General features: G+C 36.3%; 2 protein-coding genes across 2 annotated transcripts; one reads left to right on the top strand and one right to left on the bottom strand.

The window, feature by feature from the left end:
* The first annotated feature begins 454 nt into the window (after positions 1-454).
* Positions 455-3,310, top strand: LOC132057255 (mitochondrial import inner membrane translocase subunit TIM14-2). Its single transcript, XM_059449764.1, has 2 exons — positions 455-1,863; positions 2,851-3,310. Exons 1-2 carry the CDS (start codon positions 1,790-1,792, stop codon positions 3,005-3,007), a joined length of 231 nt encoding a protein of 76 aa, XP_059305747.1. The 5' UTR covers positions 455-1,789; the 3' UTR covers positions 3,008-3,310.
* Positions 3,311-3,764: 454 nt separating this feature from the next.
* On the bottom strand, positions 3,765-9,307 carry LOC132057254 (uncharacterized). Its single transcript, XM_059449763.1, has 7 exons — positions 9,057-9,307; positions 8,118-8,467; positions 6,051-6,242; positions 5,725-5,964; positions 5,191-5,408; positions 4,374-4,628; positions 3,765-4,226 (listed from the first exon to the last, which is right to left on the bottom strand). Exons 1-7 carry the CDS (start codon positions 9,125-9,127, stop codon positions 3,978-3,980), a joined length of 1,575 nt encoding a protein of 524 aa, XP_059305746.1. The 5' UTR covers positions 9,128-9,307; the 3' UTR covers positions 3,765-3,977.
* Between the last annotated feature and the right edge of the window lie 359 nt (positions 9,308-9,666).

The following is a 9,666-nucleotide window of genomic DNA, read 5'->3' as shown; positions in this document are numbered from 1 at the left end:
GTATCTTAATTTGGGGCATCCTAATATCATGGTGAATATTGGGTTTTATGCATCTTTAATGTTCTCTGTTTGTTGTCTATGCACTTTATACTTATGGGAATCTTTATGTTTTGTAGTTATGGTAATAAAGCTTTTAACTTTTGTTTCTTCTAATAGGAGATTTTTAATTAGTAAATAGTTATGCTAAAAAACTTCAATTACGAAATTGCTTTGTGCGATGGTGTTGCTTAAGCATCTTTATTTCATGTCCTGTCTTTTTCTTTGTTGCCATTTTCAGTCCAAGATCATTTTTGTAAAAGAGGTCCCTTTGTAGAAGCCTTTGCTTTCTTTGACTACGAATTTCTTAATTTGGGACATCCTAATATCATGGAGAATATTGATTATTATGCGTCTTTAATCTTCTGTGTTTGTTGTCTATGCACTTCATACTTAGGGGAATCCTTATTTTTAGTTATGGTAATAAAGCTTCGAGCTTGTTGATGCTTTCAGCTTTTGAGATTTTTAGGTTATCTTATGAATTTGGATCATTGCTTTGCATGATGATGTTGCTCAAGCATCTTTCTTCATGTCTTTGTTCTCAATGATGATTCCCTTTTGCTATATTCAATCTAAATTATCAGCTTTCATCATAGAAAAACGACAATTTAGTTCTTATAGTTCACCATATTAGAATCCTTGTATCACTTGCCTATGAACCAAACTAATGTTATTAGGCCGTTTGGGATCACAGTTTGACTTTTGCTTTGAAAAAGCCTCTCTGTAAGTGGCAATGAAGGGGTTTCTCTAAGCTAGGGGTGTCAAAATTAGCTGATGGAAACGTGACCCACCCAACCCGTTTAAGTTTGTGACCCGCCCATTTATTAGCTTAGCCCATTTTAGCCCAACCCTTTTAATGGGCTAATAGAGTCTAAACCATTTGGAATAGACCAGCTTCTTGAAACCACCATCATTTAAAAAAGTATATGTCGTCTTTGTACATTCTCGAGTCAATTCTTCAAATGGGAATATTATTGGGAAAAAAGGTTTTGAGATAGCTCATACATTGGGGCACCAAGCCTCGCCTTAGATAAAAGCCTATTAGTGCAGAGAAGGGTGTAGTTGTCACATTATCCACCAAGTTCTGAACCATGCACCACTTGAACTTGGAATTTCTCGGTTATCAGGAAAAAAAAAAAAAAAATTGGCCATATATTGGGTCACTTTAAACTACAATGCTATTTCTCAGTGCCATTTATGATGCATAAGTAATTATGTCATCATGCTGTTTAATGCTCACCATGTGGTTTCAGTATGATGGTTACTTTTAGCTTGTTTGGCCAGTCTTCTCTAAGGCCAAAAGTGTTTTTTTTCTTCTCAAAGTTGAGATGTTTGGCCAAGCTTTTAGGAGAGAAAAAGTGCTTTTGAGTAGAAGCAGAATCTAATTTTGAGAAACTACAAAATATAGCTTCTCCCAAAAGTACTTTTCTGAAAATACTCTTAGAAGCACTTTTTAAAAGTTTGGCCAAACACTAATTGTTGTTCAAAAGTGTTTTTCAAATTGATTAGCCAAATGCTAGTTGCTTCTCACCAAAAGTAGTTTTTTGGAAAAGCACTTTTCAAAATAAACTGATTTTAGATGCTTGGCGAAACAGGCTATTTGTCTTGATTATACTTGTAATTTACGTAACTCTAAATTGTGCTTCAGGTCGCACCATTGATAGCAGGACTGGCTATAGCTGCTGTTGCATATGGTTCAAGGTATGGAGTCCAGGCATGGCAAGCATTCAAGGCGAGACCTCCCTCTGTAAGAATGCGCAAGTTTTATGAAGGAGGTTTTCAGCCTAAGATGAACAGGAGGGAAGCAGCTCTCATACTTGGAGTCAGGTCTGTTCTCTCATTCATGTTAACACCTTGCTGCAATTCATATGAGATTTTTCTTTAAAAAAAAAAAAAAAAACTTGTTGGAGGCCAGCTTGCGTAAAGGAGACCTGCTACCTCCCACTAGCACAGAGTACTGGATAACTCTGTCCTCCAAGGCTGGGACAGATGGAAGAATCACCTAGTGTTTTTTGCCTCCTAGAATCTGAACCTGAGACTCTGTGATTCTCCATCCACTTAATTGATCACTAGGCCATAACCTTGGGTGCACCTATAAGTGGTGCATCATTGAAACTATTAAATTGAGCATGCAAGACATGGAGGACTGATTCAGTGTTGATCTGTGAGGTTCTTTTGAGGCATCACTTTTGCGTCTTTTGGAACCTGATAGCCCCCCCCCCCCCCCCCCCCCCCCCCCCCCATGTATATATTTATATATATATATATATTTTCTATATCTGAGTTTCCCCGTATGTTTCGTTTTCATTGAATCGTTGCTCAATTGTTCTGCAATAGTTTAAAGTTAATTTGTTGTTGTTGTAGAGCTTTGCTTTCTCTTAGCTATACTTTTTAGAACAAGGCACAAAGCTAATATTGCTTGTCTGGTATAAGAAAAGCAGTTGACGCTTTGATCCTCTCCCTATGTATTGTGGTGAACCTGCTATGTGATTTGAGGAACGAGATTGTAGGCTTGGATTTGTCTCCACTTTTTAAGTTGATATAGAAATTGAACATATAAGTGACATTTTTCTTTCATTTCCATGCCTATCTCATTTCTTGACTTTGGTCTAACGATCTCGTCTGTGCGTGTCTGCTGTTGTTTATTTGTGCTTTGTAGTACTGTCTATCCCTCTCTCTTTTTCAACCCCATCCCAAATAAGAAAAAGACTTGGTATAATGATATTCAATATATAAGAACATCAGCATCACTCGTCTTGCCCTTTTCTATTTTTTCCTTTCTGGATTCATTTTATTGATACCAATCTTCAACAGGGAAAGTGTTCAAGCAGATAAAGTGAGGGAAGCACATAGGAAGGTGATGGTAGCTAACCATCCAGATGCAGGAGGTAGTCACTACCTTGCTTCTAAAATAAACGAAGCGAAAGACACTTTGCTTGGACAGACGAAGAACAGTGGATCCGCATTCTAGGCTAACGAGATTTTTCGCTGGTGCTTAGAATTTCCAAATCCTACACTCTATGGATATTTGTGGCCATTAGCACTAGAATATTGAGAATAGAGTATCATTCTTCTAAACCAACAGATGTACATTTAGTCGGATAACTTAGCATTAGGGGGTAGATCTCTTTATTGATTCTTCTAGCTGGTTAAAGTCTTTCAATTTAGCTATTCTTGATGACAGACAACAAACAGTGTCTTGATTAATGCTATGAGCAGCAACTATATCATAATCTAAGCAAGTTTCAGAGATTGATAATATGAATTCTTACTATCCATGTCGCATCGTCGCTCCATTTAAGTAACGAGTGCTCCTTCAAATCCTCTAGGCAAGCTCCAGTGAAGACACTTTTATGTAGCCTCTTTTGTATAGGGGATGTGTGCAGAGGAATCAAGTGGTTTTGGAAAACAAAGAAAATTTGCAGCAGCCACCAAAGATCGACAATTTATCAAATTAGGCTCAAAAATTATGTGGTGTAGTTTTTTGCACTTTAGAACAATGGTTTCTGTAACATTTGTTTATGGACGCTGCATAACTGGAAGATATATCTGCACCTGTGTAATAGTATTAACTTTGCAGTAGAAACCTTTTTTTATAGCGTGAAGTAAATTTAGAAAATAACAGTAAGCGGAGACGCTACGGTCAACTTTGTCAACTTTGGCATCAAAAACATTCCTTGTAACAAGTTATGTCCAAAATACGGAACATCTATTGAAAGACAAAGATCTGCCTCTAAAAAGAAAAACTTCCTGTAACTGACTGTTGCAACTTCTGCTGTTAAAATTCATAGTGAAAACCACAAAGCACTGTCCACCCAAAAAAAAAAAAATATTGAAGCCTGTTAGGACCACCCGTATGTCTGACCTATTGTGCTCCTGGAGAGAGAGAGCATTCCTGTAGTATATACATCAATAGTTAGTGATCATGAAACTTTTTTCGCTCATTCTGCTGCCAAATCTAGATTTGTAGCTGCCTGTTCTTCATCGTCTTCCATTGGAGCTTCAATGCTCTCTTCAAGAGGCCCCCGAGGGCTTCCGAAAATGGTCAGGAACATTTGTCTATGACATTCGTCACAGAAGAAGAAATAGGAGAAATGGCCCTCATCAGGAAGCTTGTGTACCACCACTCTTGGCAGAATTCTAGCCACATAGTCGGTCATTTGGTGTGGTACGACCTGATCATCCAATCCCTGTTCATAGTTCCAATGCTCATGAAATATATCCTATACAGTTGAGACACAGTGGAAACAATCCTATCTTTGCACAGATATACATTCTAAAGAATGAGACGAGAAATCAAATGAAACAGAGGAAACAAGATTTAGATGTCTACAAACCTGCCATATATGAACTGGTCCAAGAAATCCAGTCAATTCACACTTCACTTGACCATAACCAAACTTGAGCCATGATAGAATCCCTTTTCCGGAACATTTTTCTTGCACTTGAAGATCCACAAGGCTAAACCCCCAATTTGACACCTGAAGTGCAGCTTCCTCTACAAATGGCTTCTTGCTACCCTGGCGTATTGATTCCTCAACATCCCTGTGCCAGAACTCTTCAAAGGCTGGTTCACTGATCAGCGCTTTATCCTGAGAAGAACACGAGATGATACATGACAAAGATAATTAAAATGCTACAGAAGATATTGCAAGCAGAAGACAGAGAGAGAAGTATCAGGTCTTTTTTTCTGTATCTATCACAAATACAATGGGAAATTGGGGTGCTCCAGGTAGAGGTTGGATATACAATTTTCTGCCACATCTATTACATACACAATAAACAACAAAACAAACAAAAAAGGAGAAGAGGAAGAACTAAGTGCTATTATAGTAATGCAAAGTGTGTCCAGTTTTTTCCCTTTTCTTATTATATATTTTGGAATGAAATCTTTTTAAGTTTTTAATCACTGCAGGTCACCTACTACAGGCAATCCAAACTGAAAACATAAGAATGAATACATTCTGGACTCTCTTTTTCTTGTTTCATGGAGCTGCAAGTGAATATTTGCATTCCATAAAAACTGTTAAGACCACTCTCGAGGATTGTTGTGGGGGGGGTATCCAACATTGAAAATTTAAGGTGACACCCGTTTACTCAAATTTCACATTATTTCATGCTGGGTTTTCAATCATTTTGCATAACAATATCTACCTTTTGTCCCAACGACAGAGACAAGTATTTATCAATTTGACCATGCTTCCCAGATAGAAATGTCCGGCTATAGAAGTAATCAAGAAATTTTGGAAATCTCCGAGCTAAATAGTATGTCAATTTCCTTTTCCTTGTCCACTTGTTCCAAGTTCCTGTCATCTCTTCTTTGGTCATGCTTGATTCATATGGGTTGACAAATGGGGCAAACATAGCTACGCCTGTAACAGGATGATAAAATCATCAGAAATTTGATGAGTAAGGTTAATGTGATCAATTAGAGGGGAAAGCATGATATTTATCAGACCATCCAGCAACCAAGGAAGCTAGCACATTACAGTGTGAGTCATTCAAGTGATGTTCCTTTTATCTCTCCTTCTATTTTAAGAGATCATCATTGATTGTGGTGAATTGTCCCAATGGCATATTATCATGCCATCTACTTTAACTTTGACAATCAATTCATGCTAAAAGAGCAAAAAAATCCTTAAAATTTAGTGGAGAAGAGTTAACAGAAAAATGGGAGAATGAACATACCTGCAACTCGGTCAGGTATAAATTTCATCGCAGCCCAAGCATGTATTGCTCCACTTGAGTAGCCCAAAACCCAGAATTTACTATTAACTCCTAAGGCATCAGCCAGGTATTGCATGTCCAGAGCAGATGAGTTAAGGTTTCGTTCAGGGTGAGGATCACTCTCTCCAAAACCTGGAAGGTCATAAGTTACCAAACGAATCCCAAACTCTTCAAGAAGTGATACTTTCACTCCGGGTATACCTATCACAAAAGCCATATAGAACAAACTAATTAACACGAACCAATGTCAAATTAAATATTTAACTAGCTATGCAGCAATTCCCTACCTCCAAGTCGAGAAGAGAGGAAGCCATGTGGAGCAATTACAGAATATCTAGCTCTGTCAGGTGGAACTCCTATCTCAGTATATGCCATATTTCTACCATCTGGAAGCAGTATATGAGTAGCGCTAGGAGGATGTATGTACACTTCTTTCACTAGCTTGCCCGAGGTATCTTGTTTGCTATTTACACTTAATGCTGCACATGTCACCAATTATCAGGACCAGAAACCAAAGAGAATCATGAACCGAGAGGAGAAAGCTAGAGAAAGAAGCACAATTAGATCCCAGAAATCTATTAACAAGAGCCTAAGAGATGTTCATTGGTGTAGAAACATAATAAAATCAGGTTAATCTTATTAACCATTGTGACTAATAATATTACAATGGATCCCACAAAGAAACAAAGAAACACTTCAAAAAAGGATGAAAACTTCTTCATCTTCAAAGAAAATGCTAGATTTGAAAATTTCCAGAGATTTCTAGAAGTTAAAGCCTTTAATTTGTTTTATACTCCATCGGTCCTAAAAAGAATGGGATGGTTAGAGCAGGAAGGTCAACTCATCTACTTTTTCGAATTTGGATTTCTTAAATTTTCAAAATAAAATTCACATATTCAGAAACTAAACAATAAGTACTGCATTTTCTAGAGATAAAAAAGAAAAGTCAGTTTGACTCCAGAATAGTACTAGTGCCAAACAGGAGTAGTTTTCCAATTCTTTCGTTTCAAAGTGGAGCCGAATGTTAGATAAAGAATTTCAACTACAATCACAACTTGTATGAGAAGTTAATCAATCAAACAGAGTTAATTATACCCATAAAAGGTAATCAAAGGTGACGATTATTTTGACCACCGCAGTAGCGAAAACTAGGGCTGTTCACAGTTTTGGTTAAAACCAAAACCAAACCGAAAATTTAACCAAACCGAATAAAAAAATCGACATTTGGTTTGGTTTGGTTTGGTTTTAAATTTGAAAAACCGATAGTATTTGGTTTGGTTATGGTTATAGTAAAAAATAACCGAATAAATAACCGAACCAAACCGATAATTATATACATAAAATTTATAATTATTTATATGTATAATATTAACTTTTCATAAATAATTAAAGATATTTTATACCTTTTAATTATTAATTTAATTTTGGTCTACTTATTTTTAAGGCCCATGTCTTAAAAGAATATGTCCAAGTCCAACAATCCAAGCCCAACTCTAATAAGTCGTATGCATAAGGGTAAAAAGTAAAAATCCTACTATCTCTTTTCATTTTACATTGCCATCGCATGTATTTCTCAATACGCAAGAAAGTTCGCCCTTGTGGTCGTGAGGAAAAAAGAGCTTCATAAGAAATTTGAAGAATGTAGAGAGAGAATATTTGAATTGTCACGCTAGTCATAAATTGAAAAACCGAACCAAACCGAACCAAACCGACAATAACCAAACCGGTGGTTATTATTTTACTTGGTTTGGTTATGGTTTTAGACATTTAAAAACCGACTAAATTGGTTTGGCTATGGTTTTAACCAATAACCGACCCAAACCGTACCATGAACACCCCTAGCGAAAACCTGACACTTTGAAATTTTACAAATACAACAACAACAAACTTAGCGTAATGCCACAAAATGGGGTTTGGGGAGGGTAGAGTGTACCAGACCTTACCCCACCTTAGACGTAGAGAAGTTGTTTCCCATAGACCCTCGGCTCGAGGAAAAACAGTTCAAAGCAGTTCGAAAAAGGAAATAACAGAAATGAGAAAGTCATGGCAAAAATACTACAGAAAGCATACCAAAGCATTCTAAACAGTAACTATATCAAACACCACAGGAGTAATGCTACGACTACTAGTATGAAAGGATAAGCGAGACAACGCTCTGCTATCAGCTAACCTTCTACCCTAATCCGCATCCTCCACAACCTTGGTAAGCTGAAACTACGCCATATCCTGCCTAATCACCTCTCCCCAGCACTTTGAAATTCAAAAATTGATTTCTAAGAATTCTACATACTACTGGCAAAATGCAAATGCAAATGGAGAACTTCTCAAAGTAATAACAGAAAGCCGAAATTTACCGGACAGGGTGAGGATGAAGACGAAGAAGATCACGGGCCAAGCATGAACCGGATCACGATCCTCTGGCAAAAACTCATTCAAAACACTCAACCTCCTTGAAACTTCAGCTACAGGGCCTTTAGTTTTCTGCACAATGTATGATTCCTCAGTCAATAAACTTTGTTGCACAACATCTCTACAACCTCTCAACAATTCCATCAACAATTCTCCCCAAGCCTTCACGAAACCCTCGAATTGATCCCTAAAACTCTCAGGCTCCCCCACAACCTCCTCGGTCGCCGGAGATTCATACACCGATCTCTTCTCCTCGAACACCGGCGTAGAGATTTCTACTGCATCTCCGGCGAACCTGTTGGAAAAAATAATTCAAAGTTGTAGGAAACCAAAATTGATTCGAATTTACTATTTTAACTTGAAGTTATATTTGCAATTTAAAAAACACCTAAAACCTTTTTTTCACTATTTATATTTTTTGTACATTCAAATAACCAATTACTTTTTTACAAAAACTATAACCAAACACAACTCCATCTTCAACTAAAATTTCAAAAAAAAAAAATGAAAAATATGTATCTTCTATAGCCAAATGCTTGCTAATTCATGTCTAGTTAGAATTTATAGTAAAAAAATACATATAAGAACAGATTTTCCAATTTATAGTCAAAATAAATTTCAAACTATTATAAATAGAGATACTGCTATCTATTTTTTCATACTCAGAGAGATAGCCTGGAGATTGACCAGCTCCCCTTTGGTAACTTGAAACTTGCAAATTTGAGTTTAACTGAAGTTTCGAAATTTGAAAATATTTTGAAGATAAATTTTTAAAATCTGATCAAATTTCACGGCCAAATGAAAATAAATTTTTAAATCTGATCCAAAATCTATGGCGAAACGGTAACTTATTAGTTAATGAATAAAATATTTTCGTTGAGAACCTTATCCCGCTGCCCTCTACTAAGCTTGCTAGCTCGTCCCTCCATGACTTTGCAACTGCAACATCCGCCATTACTTCGAAAACACACTACTAAAATTAGTCAACTATATATAGTATAAAACTTAGCTGTTTACACTTAAAAACACACACATTATGAAACGAATATCTATAAAAATTTCGAGTTTCAGCTGAACTTGGAAGTTTATAGAAGAAAGAAATGATAACGATCTATTTTATTTAGTGTTAATAAACTTAATTAGGAAAGTAGTGGTAGTGACTGGAAAGGGGAATGTGAAGAGAGAATATAAAGGAGATAGTGATGTGCTCATAGGAGTAGTACTAATTTAGTAGTATGTGACAGAAATTAATTAATGAACAATAATTCTGTGGAGCCCCCTCTTTTCTCTTTTTTTTTTTTTTTACTAGTTTTTTACGAAAAAGGTTCAAATATCTTATCAACTATCAAAAATGATTTATTATACTTAATTCATCGATAGTTTGTATTATTTATTATCGAGCTATCAAAATGACTCATCCACGCCATTTTTTAAAAAGTCGATTTTGTAATACCATATATGACATTTGGTTACCAATTAAGGTCCGCGTCGTTT

This window comes from Lycium ferocissimum, chromosome 5 (assembly GCF_029784015.1).
Source record: "Lycium ferocissimum isolate CSIRO_LF1 chromosome 5, AGI_CSIRO_Lferr_CH_V1, whole genome shotgun sequence".
NCBI lineage: Eukaryota > Viridiplantae > Streptophyta > Magnoliopsida > Solanales > Solanaceae > Lycium > Lycium ferocissimum.
The sequence above is the reverse complement of the archived record's forward strand: the minus strand, read 5'-3'. Positions and strand labels throughout refer to the sequence as shown.